Source organism: Fringilla coelebs, assembly GCF_963513975.1.
Source record: "Fringilla coelebs genome assembly, chromosome: Z".
Classification (NCBI taxonomy): Eukaryota; Metazoa; Chordata; class Aves; order Passeriformes; family Fringillidae; genus Fringilla; species Fringilla coelebs.
The window spans coordinates 66,986,090-67,007,393 of record NC_140031.1 but is presented as its reverse complement, the minus strand read 5'-3'; the positions used below and the strand labels follow the sequence as shown (position 1 = coordinate 67,007,393).

Genomic DNA, 21,304 nt, shown 5'->3' with positions numbered 1-21,304 from the left:
ATCTTTCTGAGCATCTTTGTGTCCCTGCTCTGGACTCGCTGCAACATTCCAGCACTCCCTGTGCTGGGAACTGTCACTACCAAAGGCTTAAGAAATATCAAACAGCAGGCCTATTTTCCTAGTTGACAGCCTCCACATTGTACAGTAATGAACAGAATATTACCCAATAATAATTCTTTTTAATGCATGGAGAAGTGATACAAATGATTACTAAAATAACAGCCGCAGCTATTGTATACATAATAAATTGAAGTCTGACCTAATTTCTTGATCAAGTACTACTTGGAACTACAAACTCAAAGAGAAGCAGGTATGAACAGAACATGATATCAGTTTAATCTTAACAGTGTGCACTTAAGCTACGTATTTAAAAAACTAACTTCTAATAAGTTAATTTTTACAAACAACAATTCCATTAAATAAAGTTGACAGATTTTTTTTTTAATATTAATGTCTTCTCTATCACAGAATTAACTTTAAAAAAATTTATCAAGAATTCAGTGTCCAGAGTTTGGCAAATGAGAGAGACATCAGAGGCCTCCAATACAGTGACGACATCATTGCTTGGCAATAGAAAAGTTTATACATCCCATAACAGAGTAATAAACCTACAGCTTCTCAGAGTCCTTTATGGATGAAAAGTAATAAACCATCTAATTACTTCAGTGTGTGTTGCTGAATGTAGAAGGCTCAATTTAATTTCTACAGCACAATCTGACAGGGACCAATCATAAGTCAGTAAGAAAAAGACATTTATTTACTGGTCACCTATGTAAATGAACATAAGCAGGTGAAGGTGACAGTCAAGTATTTTGGCTGAGAGGTCAGACTAAATTTTTGTGAGTGTCTGTAGAGTGTCTGTAGAGCATTTAGCTCTCTCTGCAGTTTAGTTATGAAAAACTGATTTTTACCAATGCCTGAGCCATTAAAGATTCACCTGAGTTTCTGGTTTAGCTATTCATTAATAAACATTAATCAAACAGGATGCAGAAGAAGAAAACCACAATGATATGTTTTAGAAACATACTCCAGTAATACTTTCTTGGAAAATCACATATTAATCTCACTCACTAATAACAGCATATTTATCTCACAGCCATTTCACTTCCCAGGAGCAAAGGGTATGTTCCTAACATAAACCTAAATGTACACCAACCCACCTCACAAAAATATTCTCCTTAATCAAGTTTGTCAGTATTTACAGTCATTTGGGACAGAGATACAACTGGTTCAAACAGAAATATCAGCCTTGACAGTCTGATCCTCCACTAAAGAACCTAATACAGAAAACAGCATCAGCAAAATTATACAGATGCATGCCTGAAAAAGATCCATAGGGCAAAACCTGCTCTAATTCTCCTTCCAGCTGGCAACACTTCATTAAGTAAGTGTGATCGATTCCTTCCTCTGATAATGTCTGAGAACTGACTGGGAACAAGTTCGTGAATTCTGGAGCATCCCTCCACTTCTAAAGTACCAAGTTATACCCACTGTCCCTGTGCAAGCATGAATGTTTACTGGTTTCCTTTATGGAAATAGCAAAGTTGAAATCTGAATTCAAAGTCCTTATACACAAATTTAATAAAAATACTGAAAAAAATGTTACAAAAAATTTTTCTACTTAATAACAAATGTAGTACTGCCCACATACAATACTAAAAAATCTCTCTCTGCCAAGGCTCTTATATGTCACCAATATGCAACAAAAATATCTTGCTGCAGGTTGCATTATTGATTCCAAAATATCTTGGAGGAAGGGAGAAACAAGAGTAAAAATAGGAAAGCAAAGTTAAAAAAAGAAATTAATTAGTAAGTCTTGATGAAACTGTAAAGACAATTGGTCATAAAAATGTCTCTTTAAACCATAAAAGGAAACAAAGCACAAGGTATTTTCTTAGCAAATAAATTGAACTGAAGGCAGAATATGGAGCTTTACCATCAAAATGTCTCAGGAATCCAGTTTATTGTTTCAGTTATGTGTATTCATACATCCTTATGCTGAAGCCCTACAGAACACACAGTCTTCTCAACATCACTGAACAGCAACCCAGTGAGTGACAGGTCATATGCTAGTTTTCCATTGTTTTTGTCACAAAGCAAAACAGTATGTTTTAAGGAAAGTTAATTACTCCATTTATTGGCAATGCAATTAAGGTAGATCCAACTCAAACCATAAAAAATATAGACTATATCCTTTCAAAAAGATTAAAAATTCTCTGTGTGCCAATCTTCTCTGCTTATGTAAGTAACACAAAACATATATATGCAAGTTAATAGTTTTCTACTTAGATATTTTATAAGGTAGGTCATTCTATATTCTTTCTACTCTCTACAGCTTGATATGATTGAGTCTAGTCTTTCTAATCATCATGCAACTTCCACGGATTATGAAGATGCCAATCTAAGCCTCTTCCATGAGGAACAACTTCCAGTGAAGCAAAATGGAATGATCACATATTTCAGACTAACCATATGTCTATTGATTTCCACCATACAAGTGACAAAAGAGGGAAAAACCAAAAATTTTCTTCTAATTTTAAAGCATATAAAAAAAATATATATATATATATATGTGTGTGTGTGTGTGTGTGTGTGTGTGTATATATATATATTCCAATATATATTTGTTTGTAAGGAATGCTATCATGGGAATACTTTAAGTTCACACAACAAGCTGGGTTTTTTACAGATTGCTCATCAAGTTCCTCTTGCTCTTCAAAGCTCTACAAGACAACCAGAATGGTTTCCCTGTCCAGAGACCTTATTCTGCTTTGTAATGAAGGGTACTCAGGAACAGTGATCACTGGAAAGATGACCAAATCCTGTAAAAATCAGGTGAAGAATATATAAAATTTTAGGTCTGCAGAAAAAAATAAAATGGGTTGCACTGCGTAATTTGCACTGAAACTTTGCATAACTTTTAAGCAAATTCTTTCAGTAGGTCCTTTTAAGTATCAAAAGAAGTTTATGTTTCTTTAACACAAGCAACAGAATTAGATGTGCAGCAACCTAACAATTAATTAAACTATGGATTTTTTCAACTCAGTGACACACTAAGTAAGAGCAGCTTAAGGAGGAAGTTAGTAGTATTGCCTTTCTATGAACCAACAAAAGCAGAAGAGTCTATTGCACTCAGCAAGCATTATTTATTCAAGAGTGAACACTCACTCCCTTCTATGCTCATTTTTCCTTCTGGGGTCATACTCACAACCAAAATCTCACCTCTTTAGAAAACAGATATATAGAGAAAGCACTGAAAAAAATTTAATCATTTTTCTTAGTTACTGTAATACAACATGAAAATCAAACCACAATATTCTATCTTCTGAGGGATTTCCACATGAAAATCCACATGGAACAACAATCTCATAATACTCTACATCAAAAACTACCACCATGCTTTTATTAAGCACAGGTATCCTAAAATGCAACAAAAGTGTAAAGAAAGAAAAATATTGTATCCTTTTGAACAGTTTATAGCATTCTGAAAGCAAAACTAACTTCAGCCAAACAATAAACCTTCTCTCTGTCTGAACGACTGCATGTTCATGGCAAAGCACAATAAAATTTTAACTACTGCAAAGATTTTCTGAACAGATGGTGTTCTTCTGCTGATTTATATGATGACAGCATTTGTAACACCATACAATATTTCCTTCTACTTGTTAGCCATCTTATTCATGCCATGTCATTAAAAAAAAAAAAAAGAAGGAGAGGGTTTGGTTTCTCCTCCAAGTAAAATCTTTCCACAGCGAACACTGACTGTAAGTACATAGGATTTACAGCCTGTACCAGGAGGTAAATAAACAGTCTGCTCAGCAGTGCAGAATTAAGTATCTGCCAGAGACAGAAAGCCAATACTTTGCAAATGGACTGTTTGGTCCTGACTGCCAGAGGCATCTGCATGCAGCTCCTTAACTGCTATTACTCATGAATCCCCTCAGATACAGTTTTATCTTGACTCTAAGTAACTCCCTCTAGTTTGTTTCCACATTGGACATGACAAATGCATTTTGGAAACTCTGACATTCAAAGATTAGGTTAATATGAGTCAAGGAAAAAAGGAAATGTTGAAGTTCTTCAAAATGGCTTACTTAAGTTCTTTCAGTTAACCCATACTCACCTACATAGGCTTCATCATCCACTGGCAGGGGTACTGACATGCAGAGGTAGGTATCAGACTGTTAAAAGAAAAGAGAACAGAAATTACCTTTAAATTGGGAAAATTTAGAATTTAAAGAATAGAAACAAAGCATCAAAATTCCCTACACTTTCTGAAAATGAATGTGGGAATAATGAACAAATGAATATTACCAACAGGACCATCTAGAAAAAAAATATCATGTACTTTACTGAGATACTTGGGCAAATATGAGTATGTTATCTGGCTTACTGTTCTGAAAAATAAATTCACTGCCACAATTTACATGAACAGAGATCAGTCTATAATGTTATCAAAGTAACTATTAGGTTGGTAGGTACACTAGTAACTATTTTAAACCTCTTTTTTCTTAAATGCTTTTTTTTCCAACTTCTAAGGCTGTTTAGGAAAGGAAATGTATCATCTGCTAGAATTTCACTACACCCATGAACTCAAAATCTGACAGGCCTTCACTTTCATAAGGACATCTAAAGAGAAAAAATGCCTGCTATGAATAACTTCAAACTAAATTTAAAAGAAGACTCTGTGGGTAGGTGTAAACAATTAAATGCAACAGAGAAGGAAGGTACAATGATGATAACAATATGTGATTACACAGAGCAGTTGTTTGCACAGATAAGAAACCATTTTTGGCGTTTTTGCTAGAAAATGGGAAGGATGAACAGAGGTTAACCAATAAGACTGATGTGAATGCCTTTGTGTACTGTGATTACATGCATTTACACAGTTAAAATACTAAAGCCTTCTAGAAACAGAAAAGAAAATATTCTGTGCTTTTTATTTAACCTGGGTTCAGAAGATATTTTTTTTTTAAAAAAACACCTAATTTAGGACCTTATATTCAAACCTTGAAAGCAAACGACAGCAATGCCTGACAGTGCACTAGAAATTAAGCAGTTTTCAACTAATGTCCATGTGCAGTACCTGTGCCAAAAGAATGCACAACTCAGGTATACATAGAACACTCCTAAGTCATGTAAGGGCTTGGTTGACATTCATGCACCCACAGAATAACTGCAGTTAAGAACTCTAAGACAAATCCTGACCCTCCCACCACTTCAACATGCCCAGTAACTCATTTAAAAAATGTAGGGTTTTAGGCAACATTTACCCAGCCTTGACATTATAACACACAAAAAGAAGGGTTTTTTTAATTAGGAATCTGAACTGACTGATCTCTTTGTATGTGTTTCCTAGCCGTTCAACTGATGGCCCCTTAGGCAAAATCAATAACTCATAATTATAAATGCACACCTGGATGAACTGAGAGTACTTTTCACTCTTTCTGATGGAGAAGTTTAATATTTTGCTGCAAAGAAGATCTAGTAGAAACCATATTTCTGTTTTGTACTTGCTGAAGTAACACCTCATGCTTTAAATTACATGTTCCAGAGGGGTTTTCCCCAATAACTTGAAAACCTCATTTTCTCTTCGCTCCTTTAAAAACAGCTATCTGCAACAATGAGTCATCAACTACTGCACCACAACATACTGCTCTTTTCAAGCATCTGCAAGCCTTTAAAAGAGATGCAGACCTCTTAATTATATATATATATATATATATATATAAAAAATATATATATATATATATATAATTCTCTGCAACGGCTTACTGCAAAAAGAAAAACATTCTTTAATGATTCTTGCTTAATGAAATTAGATGTTAACATGACAGTGGAATCTCAATATGTTATGTGAATCTTAATATTAAGTTTAAAAATCTTAACTGTCTTCACTTTACTCACTTGGTTCAGTAGACTATAATACACTTCATACGTTAAAGAGTATAAAATCATAACTTGTTTGCAATAGCTTTCATGGAGTATTTGAGCATTAAAATACTGGGTCAGAAGTATTACCCCTTTTAAAATGCTTTTTGGTTGTTTTCTCTCAGCTTGCTGAAACTGCACCAATGTACAGTTTAATGTAGTTAGAGTCCCTGATGCATATTCTGAGATTTGGTGTAAACTGCAACTTCATGTCTTACTAGCACAGCTAGAAATATTTCACATTATAAAACTTCAACAATTCAGTTTTATGAAATGAACACTTCACAATTAAAATTAATTCTATGAAGAGATTTTTCTCTCATTTGAGGCTACTTTTTTGTTGCCTACTTTTCTCTGAGAAGTACATATAGATATGCATTTATACGTTACCCTGATATGTATTTATAAAAGTTATGTATTTATAAAAGTTACCCTAATTTTTTTGTTCATTTTAATAAGTGATGTTATAGGGAAGGCATTGTTTTCCTAGCTTATTCAAAGAATAGAAAGAGGCAAAACCTGCAAGTCTCTCACCTGCTTAGGTGTCACTGCAGGCATCCGAATGTCCAGTGCAAAATCTGACAGACCTAAGGAAATCACCAGCTGGTCACTTCCAAGGCATTCATTGGGAAGAGATGTGCTAGTATCTTTATATCTGAAAAAGAAGGAAGAAAGATTTTTTTTTCAAAATTGATTTTTGTTATGTCTTTCTTAAAAGAAGGGTCTTTACAGAACTAGTAAAGATGTTAGACAATGCTGAATAGTTCCAGGAGTGAGGAAAGCATCTTAGCTATGCAGTACTTACTGAAGTAGTTCCTGATCTGAGCAATAAGATAATTAGTTTGGAAAATGTTAGCTGAAACTGTAATCTATTACCTCATCCTAAAATTGTCGGAGGCACATGGATGTAGAGACAGAGAATTAGTTCACTACACTATGCTGAGTACCATTAATAATTCAGAACAGTTTTGGGGGGTGTTTTTGAGACTATGATTTATAATTCTATACAGATTAAACTTAAATTACATGCAAAGGGGCAATTTTTAATTCGAACACTATGGCATTTATAGCAATTTCTATGCTACTCCAAGTAGCAAAGTAAAACAGTAAACTTGGCAACATCAAGCAAACATCAAATTCTGTATTGAATGCAACGTATAAATTAATTGTAAAAATAATGTAGATCACTGTAAAGAACTGAATGGTAAGACATGAGAAACATTGATGCAACACTGATACAAGTTTTGGCTATGTACATACATGTATACAGAAGTGACATGGTACCCAACCCCAATAACAGTAAAATCCTTTTTTCAGGAGCTGAGAGGCTACTTCTCTTGTCTGCACTACATTTAAGTTTACATATGCAACTTTGAATTCAAACAGCCCCTAAATTTCTCAGGACTGTTCAGCTTAGTTGATCTTTTCTTGTTAAAACACAATCTTACCCTGCAAGCTAACTCCAGCATCTGTGTAGCCTCAAATAGCTGTAGTGTTACTAAAAAAGGTTGTATTAATTGCCACTTTATCCATCTATCTAATGATGGATATAAACCCTATGGATAAAACATGAATTTCTGTTTTCAGTATGACAACAGTGCCATTTCAAATTGCAGAGAGAAAATTCTGTGCAATGATCAACACTGAACAAATACCATGACACATTTTTATCTAAGACATGCTTTTTCACACTTTCGTAATATTTTGACTGCATGCATTTAATACATAGTATTCCCTTGCATAACCCACCTCTTGAAGACTGAAAGTGGGCTTCTGAAACCCAAACAGATGTTTTGAAACAGAAGATGCAGTATTAGCAGGTTGCTGACGAAGCCAGCCATGTCCACCCTGCTATTTCTGGCCTGATTAGGCAAGCAGGAAAAGGGCAGTGCAGTTCTATCAGCTGTGATCTCGACAATCAGGTAGCAGCAGCAGTATCATTTCACTACTTCATTATTATGTGCTCTGCAGGCATCCTCCAGCTTCTGACAGACCATCTGTCTTGGAAGGCAATGCACTGTAAATCAGGAAGGTGGATGCTACTGTGTTGTCTGTTTTATTAGCTATAAAATGCTGTTGAAGAATCTTCCCTTGCAGAGAGATGACACTGTACTTCTATCCACTTAAGGAGCTGAAAAGGACTAGCACTCCCGTTGCTTTCTGCCCAGGTTGTGCAGTTAAATCTGCATGTTACTTATCAATCCACAGCACTGGAGACTTCAAGTGGCATCACAGAAACCAGCATCAGTCATCCTTTAGAACCTGTAAAAAATAGAAGGAGCTTAAGGGTGACTAACACATTAGAGCATTAGCTCTCAGCAAATCACTGCTGAGGTATTTTAATACATTAACAGGTTTTTTCATGAGCTTTAGCCCAACCCAGTAAGGATTGCATTCGTTCTGTTGAGTCCTTCTTTTCCTACCCTTCCCTGCATAAAGGATCAGAAAGAGACACATTTCATTTTGATATACAAAATGTACTCTCAAACATATTTTACATGATGGGAAGAAATATAAAACCTCTTCAATATATAAAATGCAAAGTACGGAGTATTTCACATATGCAAACACTAGTATTATGTGTTCTACCAGCAGGGAAAAAAAAGCACCAACTTGACATAGCAAGAATCAAGGTTCGTAAATCTTATTAACTATCACCAAATGTTTCTGCACATATTGCAGACTGGGAGAATATTTTACTTTTAATTCAAGCTGTAAGAAATCATTATGTCATTAATAAGTATCTGTTTCTTATGTACTTTAGCTGCTTTTATACCCACTTCAGGAAAAAGATACTTAAAAATTATTTTTGGAAATACAGTAACCAGAACTGTTGACATCAGACTGCTTTATATTAGTTGAGTAGTTTTCTATCCTTTCACACACTGAGGGTATGTCAGCATAAACCATTAGTCTCCTCACTGTTTAATTTCAACTGTTCTTACTTCCTCTTTTTAATACACATGGTATTTAATTTCAAAATTTTAGTACTCTTTAATAATTATGCTAGAAAATTTACACCATGTTTTACTGAAGACATATATATTAGTATTCTTCTATTTTTTGAGAATTCCAGTTTTGGCAGAAGGAAAATTTCCAGTCATAGTCATACACAACTGTACTGTGCAATAATTCTTATAAATTAGTATAAATAGAATATACTAAATAGTGTATTCTAGATTAGTATAAATACTAATAAGAAAAAAACCACCCCAATTAAAATATCTTCCATCCCCTAGAAGGCAGTCAAAATACTTTCATAAGGATGAAATAGAAAATAAGGATTCTGACATGAAACCAATGAAAATCCATGTATTTAAAAAAAATAAAAAATCACTCCCATTTCAGGGCACATGTACCAAAAAGGCTTCTTATAAATAAGTGTTTAAGCATAAATTTAAGAAGCTATACTGGCTTAACAGTCACTGCCTGTTGGTAAACAGCTACACTAGATTTGCATTGGGCTATTAGCAAGATTTAAAAATCTGCTTATGGTAATCAACATTAAACTTGCAACTCTGAAGGATGGCAAAAAAGATTTAGTCACAAACAACTGAAAAAAACCACATATTAAGTTTTCAGCTGGCTGAAAATATACCAAGACTGTCCAAAACCACTCATGCAAGTAATGATACAATCTTAATTCCTTTTTTCATGTAAATTTTCATGTCTCCGCTTCTTTATTTGAAGAAGGAATCTAAATAGTTTTCATTGGTGAACTATACAAATCTGCAACACATACAAAGGACTGTGCTGTGATGAAGACCAAAAACCATTTGAAAACAAACAAAAAAGACAAGTGTGACATGCTGATATGCTTCACATAAGTCAACTACAATAAAATAAGGCTTCACTACTTTCACTCTTAAAGGAATAACTACATAACAGTAACTATTCAGTGCCTTTGTAAACTACCTGACCAGAAGTTTTACTACCTTTCTTTAGCTGTATTACCCAAGAAATTCTAGTGGGTTTTTTTTTTTCCTATACCATTATGGAAATGCACCTGACAAGCAAGAAATCTGAAGAACAGGGACAGGAAGAATACAATGAGTTGTAGCATACACAAAATTACACTTATTTTTTTTTTAAATATAAAAATATATTTTCCAATAACTAGAAATAAGAAAAAATGTTTAGCTTATACTGGCTTCACTAAGTCTGAGATCTATTAGATCAAGTCTGTTACAAACATCTATCTACATGGTATACAATTTAATAAATGACATTTATTTAATTTAAAAGATATAAAATAAAGGAACTAAGAAACCAGGCCAATAGTCCCTCCCCATCTGGAATACAAGGGCTTCTCTATAGCAGCTTTCAATTCTCACTACAAGTTAACCATAGCAAAATATGGTAATAGCAAAAATCACCAGAACACATGTTAATGCTAACAGAATATGTGACAATTTGTGGCTGACCACAGGAGGTGGGGGTAAACCAATAATTTGGAATAGTCTCAAAAAAACAAAGAAATTAGGCTGTACTGAGTTAAATACACATCTGTATATTCTCCTTAAAAACAGTCCAATTTCATCTCCAAGTGCTTTTTAAGGTTTATCAGCTGGATAAATATGAAATATGAGGTTTAATGTATGCATATGAAATATGAGGTTTAATGTAGCTAATACTTCAGATTATATCCCTGCCCAATGAAATTTTACATTTGGAAGGAAAGGAGAGGAAAAAATTTAAGAAGGCTATCCTGAAGCTATTCCAATGTAATTTTAGGTATGATGCAATACATAAAAATATTAGATGAGGGAAAAGAGCAAGGATGAGAGATTCAGTAATAAGATTAAACAATTAAGGTTCATTATGTGGACATCTAGATACCACTGTTATGCTTTCAATTTGGGGTAAGAGATCCCAAGGGAACAGAAGTAATAAAGTAAAAGGCATAATTAATGACAAAGACTACAGTGAAAGCAGAAAAAGGGAGATGAAAATTAGATTGGGCAATGTAAACATGCTATTCTATCCCACATGCTTCACCCAAACAAAGAAAAAAACAAGGGAGTAAAATAGAAAAAAACCAGCCTAAAGCAACTACCATAAAGACTGGATGGGGGCGGGGGGAGGAGAGGCAGGGGAGGAGAGGCAGGCAAGAAGCTGGAATTCAAAATAGTATGCAAATCAGAGTAACAATATATCAATGTGACATTATACAAATTAGAGTCTTCCTTTTAAAAGAATAGCAATTCATTTCCAAAAATCATCTGCATAAAAAAGTTCTATATTAACCACAAGTTTATAAAGCATATTATAGTATTGTCTTATTTTCTGTTTAGTCACTGGAACATTTTATATACAGTAGCAAGAGAACAAGCCAGAAGCAGAAACCACATCCTCCACCACCACCACCTTCAAAGAAAAGAGAAATTAGACGATTATCATAATTCATGGGGATTAATATCCAAGTCTTTCGCAGATGGTAATTTCTCATACATGAATCTCTGGTTTTGTTTCTTATGCACTGAAGCAAGGGAAATGAGCAAGGATTCCTTGTGTTCTGCCTTCAGCTAGACTCAAGTTCACATTTTGTCTTAGGCAAAATTTTAAGCGCAGACCACAGCTGGATATACAAAAAATAGCCAGTTCAACAAATGAACTGCAGCTAGGCCTCCAGGTTGGAACACTTTGCTTCTAATTACACAGGATAATCAATATGTTGTGGAATCATCTTAGGAATTAAGTAATGTACTAAATGCAGCCACCTAGGACACAGATTCATAGGAAAACACATTTCAAAAGAAGCCATCAAATCAGACAACCTTTGATACCCAACATTAATAAAAAATATCTCACAAAACATATCTAGGGGTTAGGAGATGTATAATGCAGATAACACTGGACTGGGACAAGTGACTGGTACATCAGAGCTTTGGGCTGCTATGCAGAAGGACCTTGACAGGCAGAAGAAATGTCTTTATCTTGACCCATGAGCCTCTTATTATATCTTCTCTCCCCTCTCCAGCTCAGCAGTTTGGGATGGGCACCTGATGCTTAGCCAAGGCTAACCCACCAGAAGGACTATTGATGCCTTTGACTGCATGAGCCGAAGCATGGCCAGGACATCACAGAGGGCATCCTTCCCCTTAGTGCTGGTGAAGCCATACATGCAGTGCTGTGTCCTGTGCTGGGCTCCCTGGTGTGAGAAAGACATGGACATACTGGGGAGAGTCCAAGCAAGTACCATGAAGATGCTGAATACACTGGAGTATCAATCCTACCAGGACAGGCTGAGAGAGCGGGGACTGTTCAACCCCAAAAAAGAAGACTCAAGGAGATCTTGTCAAGGTATAGAAATATATGAAGGAAAGGTAGAAAGAGGATGAAGCCAGGTGCAAACTCACTCAACAACTTTAACGGTTATCTGGGCCAGGGGATCAAGTGCCACCTAAGACAGTTCACAGATGACACTAAACTGGGTGGGAGTGTTAATCTAGAGAGCAGGAAGGTTCTGGACAGGCTTAATCAATGGGCTGAAGCCAGATGGATGAGGTTCAACAAGGCCAAGTGTTGGGTCCTGCCCTTGGGTCACAACAACCCTCTGTAGTACAAGACTGCCCCATGGAAAAGCACCTCCAATCACCCCTTGTAATTGTTGGCTGTCTTGTATTTTTCTCTTCTTGCTCTGTGTTTATTCAGGAAGATGATGCCATCCCCCCTGCCCACTCCAGCAGTGTATTAACTTTCTATCAGATCAATTGGTCAGTGTGCCAGCAGGCAACTGCTGGCCTTCTGTCTCAACAAAAAGGTGTGAGCATACAGCTGGGACTGCCCCCTGCTTGGGGAGCAACCCTTACTGGATTTGGTGCAGTATTAAACATATTTTAAAAAAATAAATATGGTAGCTTTTCAAATATGGCTTGCCTTTAGTGTTAATTTATATTGCGCAAATGCGATTCTTCTGCTACCAACAAAAACTTCAGATATTAATACCAAAGGGATAATAAAAAAAGAGAAACACGATTGCTCTTAATGCTGCTTAAATTAACCTTCTCCAAAATTTGTTCTGCTGAGAATAAGTATGATGCCTATTTTTAAAAGAAATATTATACAGAAACCTATTACCTCATCCATCATAGGAAGAACAATATTAATACATTAAATAAAGGACTGGGATTTTAATTTTCTTGTATGCATTACAGCAGTGAAACTGGATTCATTCTAACAGGATTTGCTCTTTGAATGCTTTCCAAATAGGTTGAAATTAAGACAATATGTATGTTTCCTGTTTAACTGGAAGAACATAATGGTAATTCCTATTAGGCTCTCCTTAAAAAGATTGTTTATAAGGGCAACACAACATATGAAAAAAGTTCAATATGTGTATCTAAGCTTATTTTGAGATATTCTGATGATCCATTAAGCATTTTTATGGGTTTCCTACTGGGAAAGTAAGGTCTACTTACTATCTTAAGATAGACTACCTGTACCAAGAAAAACAAAGAATTAAGTAAAATCCTTCAAATGCCCAGTCAATTCATTAAGTATGGTAAGTTTTATCCACTAGACTGATTTTTTGTTGTTGTTTTTAAAATTAATTGAAGTTTTATAGAGCAAAGAAATGGAAGATGAAGAACTCTTGACACTCTTTCCTTCTGGAGACCAACATGTTCACAAAAGAACTTGCAGCTTCCTAACTGCTGTAATGAGAGAAAATCATAAACCCTATGGCCCCAAACCATAAGCGAACCCTATTAATAAAGAAACCATTCAGTTGTATTTAGTAGGCAACTCATACAGCAATAGTAGTTATGGAAATCACAAACAGAAGGATGCAAAGGAACAGATTATTTTATATGTATATATTTATGCAAAGAAAAAGCAAGGATATTATTCCAAGGGTCGGCAAAAATTTATAGAATACATAGAAACTAAAATGAGCCTCAAATTTTTTTGCTGAGCATCAGGATATGCATGAGAAAACACAGAAAAACCAAGGGAGGCAAACAAACCACAACTGAAGGTGTCAGAATTGCTGTCACCAACCCCTGCACCCAGCTGTCATTCTCAGCATCTCCCAGATTTGGGACAGAAGAGACAAACTTAAAAGATTAAGCAGATTTGATTATGTCAGATAAACATCTAGAATTGTTAATTTTTTAATACTGTGTGATGACTCTGTGGAAACAGAAAAAAATGTGAAAGAAAAAAAAGATGCAGAAAAGATTTAACTACTACTTTATAATGTGATCCTATTGAACAGCCTCTTCTTAGGACTTGGTTATTTCCCAACAAGTAAAGCTGTCCTAGGACTACCTTCCTAGTCACATTTTCCTCCCATTCCTAAGGTAAATACAACAGATGCTACTCCTCAACACAATGAACAATCAGGTGTGAGACAAAGAAATACCTGAAAAAGAATTTTAATATTGTACAATCTAGAGACACTTACCAGTGTGTTTCAAACCAAAATAAAATTATTGTTCCTGGAAATTCTGGAAACTTATATCAATTTCTGAATCCTAAGCTAAGATTTTTCAAAACATGCTAGAGAGTTCAAAGTAAGATTTTTTACTCATTCTCTCCATCACCATACTGTAAACTATTTGGAATAAACTTGTTTAACAACAAGGAATTGTACTTTGGTTGACAGAACAGAAATATATAAGCAAACCAGCAAAAGAAATTCCTTCCTGTTTATATAATACAGTTGTGCTCTCATTAGTAAAACAGGAGACTTCACTTTTACAGCCTGAAACCGCTTCAAACACTCCCAATCTTTTCTTGGGAGTCACAGATATGCTTCAGAAGTTTTAAGACAAGATAGCATGTGTTGGTTCTCCCACTATGCATTTTAATAACATTTGAAAAGCATTTTATTCACAATAAAACATCTTCTAATGCTTCCGCTTTGACCAGGTATCAAAACAGGCAAAATTCTCTTGTCAAGAAAGATCAACACTTTTTAAAGAAAGACAACATTTTAGCAAACTGCTAATTTCAGATAATGAAGAAGCGAACAAGCTGGATGATACTAATTACTTGCTTAAAAGGGAAAATACATAAGATGCCTCTGCTTTCATTTAATATCCAGATCACTATCAGTAGCACAGTGTAAGATTAAAAGTTCACTGAAATGCCCTTTGTTTTCCCTTTGTTATGCAAAAATAGAAAATATTAAAGGAAGAATGTTTTATAGAGCTAGGATTAGCCTCCAAGGATAAAGCAGATGAGAGATCATTTCAAGCACTTAAGTTCAATTATGCATTACATATGAACTATGAATTAAATTCACTGCCCGTTCCTTCACTAAGAAGGACATTGAATTAGGTTGGGTTTAGTTGCAGGGGTCTTTGAGACACACCAGAAGCTGCCCCCATGTCAGAGCCAGTCCCAGTCAGCTCCAAGATGGACCTGCTGCTGCCCAAAGCTGAGCCTCTTGGCCATGCTGAGATGCCTCTGCTATAAGGCATTTAGGAAAGGGTAAAGAGCACTGCACAACAGCTGAGAGGGGTGACAATAACTGAGAGAAACGACTCAGCTGTTTCTGGGCAGACCCTAAAGTCATTGAGGAAGGAGGAGAAGGAGGTGCTCCAGGCCCCTGCAGCCCATAGAGCCCATGCCAGAAAAGGTGGATATACCCTGACGGAAGCTGCAGTTCCTAAAAAGTCCATGCTGGAGAAGGCTTCTGGCAGGAGCTGCAGCCCATGGGGGATCTACACTAGAGCAGTCTGTTCTCAAAGAACTGAACCTATGAAGAGAACCCATGCTGGAAAAGTTCAAGGAGGACTGTCTTGCACAGGAGAGACCCCACTCTGGAGCAGGAAGAAAGCATTATAAACTGACTGCAACTCCCATTCCCTACTCCCCTGCACAGCCCAGAAAATGAGAGGAATCAAGAGTGAAGTTGAGGCTGAGCGAAACTGGTTGTAAAAGTGTTTTTATTTCACAGTATCCCACTCCATTTAACTGATAATAAATCAAAATATAGAATATCCTGAGCTGGAAAGGGGCCCACAAGGATCACCAAGTCCAACTCCTAGCCCTGCACAGGACAAGAGGCTAGAGTCACACAATGGGCCTGAGAACATTGTCCCAAGGTTTCTTGAACTTCCCACTGTAGGGACAGGGTAGGTTCCTTTGTTAGATAACTGAGTTGGAGCAGTTGTCGAAGGTACTAGATGAAACTAAGAACTGGAAAAGAAAAAAAGAAACAGCACTGTGTAGCTAGGAGTCAGGACAGCAGCAGTGACAGGAATACTGCTAATGCTAGCAAGCTTTAGCTCTCCTTGGACATGCCATTGAACTGCACCTTTATGCCTGTTGTTCTGCAAATGGTGATTCCTAGCTCAGTACAACATTCTTAGAAGAATGTTGGAGTGATTGCTTCCACAGTTTCTATTTGCTCAGAAGGATGCTGGAATGACCTGTCAATCCAAATACTATTCATGACAACACCCTGCAACTCCAGACACAGTCCCTGCAAAAACATGCCTCAATAAACCTTCTTTAGATAACAAATATATGGCCACTAGAAATAAATTTAAATAAAAAAAAGGAAGAAAAACTAAGAACTTTTTCCTAACCCCTCTAATTGTATGCCTCTTTTAAGTAATTCTAGGTAAAAATACGGAACATATTCCTATATACCCAGTCTAGGTCAGGTAGTTAAACTGAAGTATTGTAGCTTCATAGAAGTTACAAGCAAGTTCAATTAATGAAAATAAGTCAACAGAAGTTTCTTAGAGTTCATTACAAAAGTAATGTTGTTGTCTTTCCTTGCTTCACATGGCACAGATAACAACACCTCTCAATTAAGGAAAAAGATAATGAGGAGAATGGAAGATGAAAATCAAGTCAATTAATCCAATTAATATTCACTAACATTGAGCAACATAAGATCCTTGCTAAAAGCAGATAAATGAATCCTCAACTATTACAGGCCTTTTTATGACACAGTTTTTACTAGTTAAATGCACTGCTTTCAAAACTAGTATCCATAAGAGTAAAAGAAAGAATTCTGTAAACATCAAAATAATGCTAGAAATCTAGCACCTCTAGAGATACAGATTTTGCACAAGGTTTTTCTATGCAGTGCCTAAATAAAGGTACAGTAATAGCATATACTAGGACATAAATGGATAATCAAGGGGTCCAAGTTCCTTTGCTAGAAGGCACCATTTCACATGGGAAGACAAGAGTTCACGAGAAACTGGAAGAAAAACGAAGCACATCAGAAAGGAATAATACAGGAAAGCAACCAGAAATGAAAATCAGTGCAAGAAAGAAATGCTGAGAACATACTATGCTCCATTGCTATGTACAAAACGTCCAACACCATGGCAGAAATCAGGAAAAGGGACTCCACACTGGAGCAGGTGAATGTGCTTTAAAGTAAGCTTCGCCCTAGGGAAACTCCACACCCGAGCCAGCTCCTGGCAGGTGCTGTGGGCTGTAGACAGGTACCCATTGTGACAGATGCATGTGTCCCCTTAGCCAAACAGTATGGGTTTGAAGGAAGATAAAGATCCGAGCCATTAATGGGCCGAGAACTCCAGTTTTATCTGTTCTCTGAAAACCCACAAAGGAGCAGAGTGACCCAGTGAGCATCCATGCTCAGGAACTTGGAACACTGATCATGTGATTAAAAAATGAATAGCAAGTGGCTTTCCCAAGGATGATTTGTCACAGAACAAAGGAAGTTATGGGCACAAGGAGTCTCATGCATGCTTGTCCCATTGTACACAATTTGACTACGAGCAAACTGCATTGTTCCATAAATATGACAGCCTAAGTGAGCCTTCTTTGAGTTCTGCTTGCCAGACAGCATGGGAGTGATCTCCCCTGAAGCTGGGTGGCCTCTCAAGGTTGCTTCTTGAAGTAAAGAGGCCGTTTTCCCAAAGGTAGGCCTTTTTAAAGTGATTGATATTGCATATAGCCTTGGTAGAATGGCAACTTTGATTTGTGCCTGGTAATTTTGAATCACTGTTCAAATGATTGGGCCACACAGTAATAGAGTGAACTCTGGCACCAAACTGTACTTCACAGTTTTACAACATCCTATTAATAATGCTTTTGCTAAAACCCTTTGACAGTGGTTCATTAAACGATCTAAATCACCAATTCATGACACCCATTAGGGAGCAGTGACCCCGCAGGGGGCTCACACTAGAGAAGTCTCATCTGGAAATACTGTAGCTAAGGAGAGGACTCACATTTTACCAATTCCTGAAGAATTATATCCCATACCCCACAGGCAGGACTTCACACGGGAGCAGGGGCAAGGGGAGGATGTTAGATCCTACGACCTGGCCCAAAGGGACAAGGGTTGGAGACTTAAGGGTTGGAAACACCTTTAAATTGTTGCAATGCATGATTTTCATTTTATGCTACAGGAATTCCTATAAAAGGACCTACCTCAACCAGCAGCGGACGAGACTCACACAAGGCAGCACAAGTGCAGCTGTGACCTGACCTGATTTTTGTGCCCAGTAACTCCCCACAAGACAGCACCTCTCTGTCCTGAGCAATCACCAGAACAGATGAAGCTCCAAGTCATGGACTGAATGAACTCAGTGAACATTTGTGGGCATTTTACAAGGGTGTCCATACATAAAGGATCTGTGTATACATCAAAAGACAGGAAGTGGTGTGTAGGTGGTGAGGATAATAAGGACGTAATGGATAACATGGGACCTCGAGCATGATATGAACAGTATGGAATTGGGGATGGAGTGTGGGTTTGTGGGCATAATTTGTACTGCTTTTGGCTTGGAAATTTTCTTTCAAGTAGCTTATACGGACTTATGCTTTGGATTTGTAAGCAAAGCAGCACTGAAAACAGAGGGATGTTTTAGCTGTTGCTGAGCAGTGCTCACACAGAGGCAAAGCCCTTCCTGCTTGTAATACCACCTTATCATTGAGAAGGTCGGGAGGGGACACAGTCAAGACAGCTGCTGCTAAATGGCCAGAGAGATACTCCAAACCACATAAAGTAGGACTGCGGGAACATTTGGAGTGATGGCATTTGTCATCCTAAGAAACCACTACAGGTGAAGGAGCCCTACTTCTTGCAGGTGATGAAAACCTGTTAATGGCAAGGAGGATATAAATTCCTTACTATCCTTTGCTTGTGCATGCAGCTTTTGCTGTCTTCATCTCAACCTTATGAGCTTTCTCATTTTCTTGTGACTGTTTTGTCCAGCTCACGGGGGGCCAGGCAGAGAGGGTCTATGTGGTGCTGACATGCCCACCAGCCTTAAATCATAACTAGTTTTGTTTATTTGCTATCTCCATAACACAAAACAAGCCAAAAGAGAAATAACCATGAAGGAGAAAAAAAATAACCAGCAGGAGTATCTAAACTACTGTGAATATGTTCCCCGCTCTCTACAACCTACACCCCAACCTCTTGATAAAATTTCCTTGCAGAAATGTATTTTATTCTGGTTCTTGGAGCATGAAGGAGGATTCTCAAGCTTGTTCATTTCCAGAGTAAAGTCAATCAAGTGTTCTTCCCTGGAAAATGCTATTCAGCTATACACCACTAGGACTGAAAAGATGATACATAAAAAATAGTAGGATACCCATCCCAACATCTAAATTTTAGACTCAATCCCCGAATAAATTGTTTTCATGCAACAAATACAATACTTGTAGAAGAAAGGTATTTGAAATTGAAACTAGGCAAAGTTGGGCAAGACAGCTTATTCCTTCTGGACACCTGAATTAAAAAAAAAATTAAATTGTATTTTTACAGAAATACTTGTTTTCAAAACACAGGTGATTCAAATTATGTTTAATCCCCTATTCAATAAATGACAGGGGCAGAAAAATCTTTAAATCTAAGTAATTCTACTGGCTATTTTGTCTGATGCAACATCAGGGTTTGACTTATGAGGAAGAACATCTTCGCATTTATTTTACTTCCTTTAATTATTCAAAAGTATGTATGAGAGACAGGAAAATGTATGTAAAATCTACAGTACCTTCTCCCTCAGCATAACAAAAACTATTAAAACAATAAAACTATTTATGCAATTAGTTTTCACATGTGAGAGCAATGGCAAGTGCAAAGCTTACTGACATTCTGGTTACTCCCATTTCTCAGTAACACTGGACTTATCTCATTCTGAAAATCTTGCCTGATATTTAAAAAAAAAATTGTCAACAGCCATGAGTCATACATATTTTCTCTCTCCCAGGGTGTGTTCAGTAATTTCAGAAATTTCAAGTTATTTTAATTTCAAATTGCCTTAGCTAAAGGAAATACATTACTGCCAGCGTTACTCACAGCACAGTTTAAAAGCAGACCTATCCTTGAATGAAAAGAAGAAAAATCAGATACCTTTGAACACAAAAGGAAGAAAGGACACTACTGAAGGAAGTCTTTCATGCTACAAGAGGAGGTCCCCAGAAGTGCCAAAAAATTAGACATACTTTTCCTTTTAAAGATTTGACACCTATTAGACAGAAAAACTGTAGATGATTTCTGCAAGAAAGTACTCCAAACATTAAAATAGTACTAGTTTCCTTATTGCAAAAATAAAGAAAAAACTTTTATGACAAATCAGTTGATAGACACCCACTCATTCACTTGAATTATGAACCACAAAAATTATTAATTATTTCAAAGCAATGCAAAAATGTTAAGAAACAAGATCTTTTTCTGTGACAGACAGCTGCAAACAGACAGCTGCACACCTTTGAGAATGAAGAACTGCAGCAAATGGGAAGAACAAAACCACATCACACATGCAGAGGAATGCAATTCTCATTCAACAATGTTAAAAACTAACTAGATTCCACATACTTACAATTCAGTTTATATATATATATATATATATACACACACACAAATTCAGTCCACCAATAACAGCAATGAAACAGGAAGTTTCAAGTTTTGAAAAGTCTTGCTGTAGACAAAAGTTCCTCAGAACTGGGTAGAGCCAGAGAGCCAGATTTCATGTCTGCATGGTTTGGTTTTGATGTTTATAGTATAATTTAAAGCTACATAAAAATCATGCATCTTGTATGAGGCTGCCAGCTTAGATCAGAAAGATTTGCAAGATCATCTGATCATTCTTAATAGACCAGTACTCTTCACCCATTTTTTCCAACTATTTGTGTCCAGTAAGGCTCCTTTTAGTTTATTAATAGAATCTTACACAGAATGGGTTAAAATCATAATACAGGAAGCAATGTCTTTGCTTGATACTGATTTATTACTGTTTTCCACAAAGCTCTGATAGATGTGGGTATAAGATTAATCATCATACTGCCCTTCCTATACCATTCTACAAAATCCTCACGCTTTATGTTTTCTGATTCCTGCATAATGACAATGATTTCAGGTTAAAGAAGAATCTTAAGAGTTGGCTTGTACTTAGCTAATTTGTTGAAATGAATTCAGATGAAA

At 36.4% G+C, this 21,304-nt stretch overlaps 1 protein-coding gene across 5 annotated transcripts in view; it reads right to left on the bottom strand.

The window, feature by feature from the left end:
- Window positions 1-21,304, bottom strand: part of PAM (peptidylglycine alpha-amidating monooxygenase) — a 117,955-nt gene that overhangs the window by 55,335 nt on the left and 41,316 nt on the right. For all 5 annotated transcript variants that reach the window (XM_084225754.1, XM_084225755.1, XM_084225756.1 and 2 more), the window contains exons 2-4: window positions 7,681-8,193; window positions 6,466-6,586; window positions 4,124-4,181 (exon numbers count right to left, since the gene is read on the bottom strand). In XM_084225754.1, coding sequence (XP_084081880.1) covers window positions 4,124-4,181; window positions 6,466-6,586; window positions 7,681-7,772 — 271 coding nt within the window. In that variant the 5' untranslated portion in view covers window positions 7,773-8,193. The remainder of the gene's footprint in view (window positions 1-4,123; window positions 4,182-6,465; window positions 6,587-7,680; window positions 8,194-21,304) is intronic.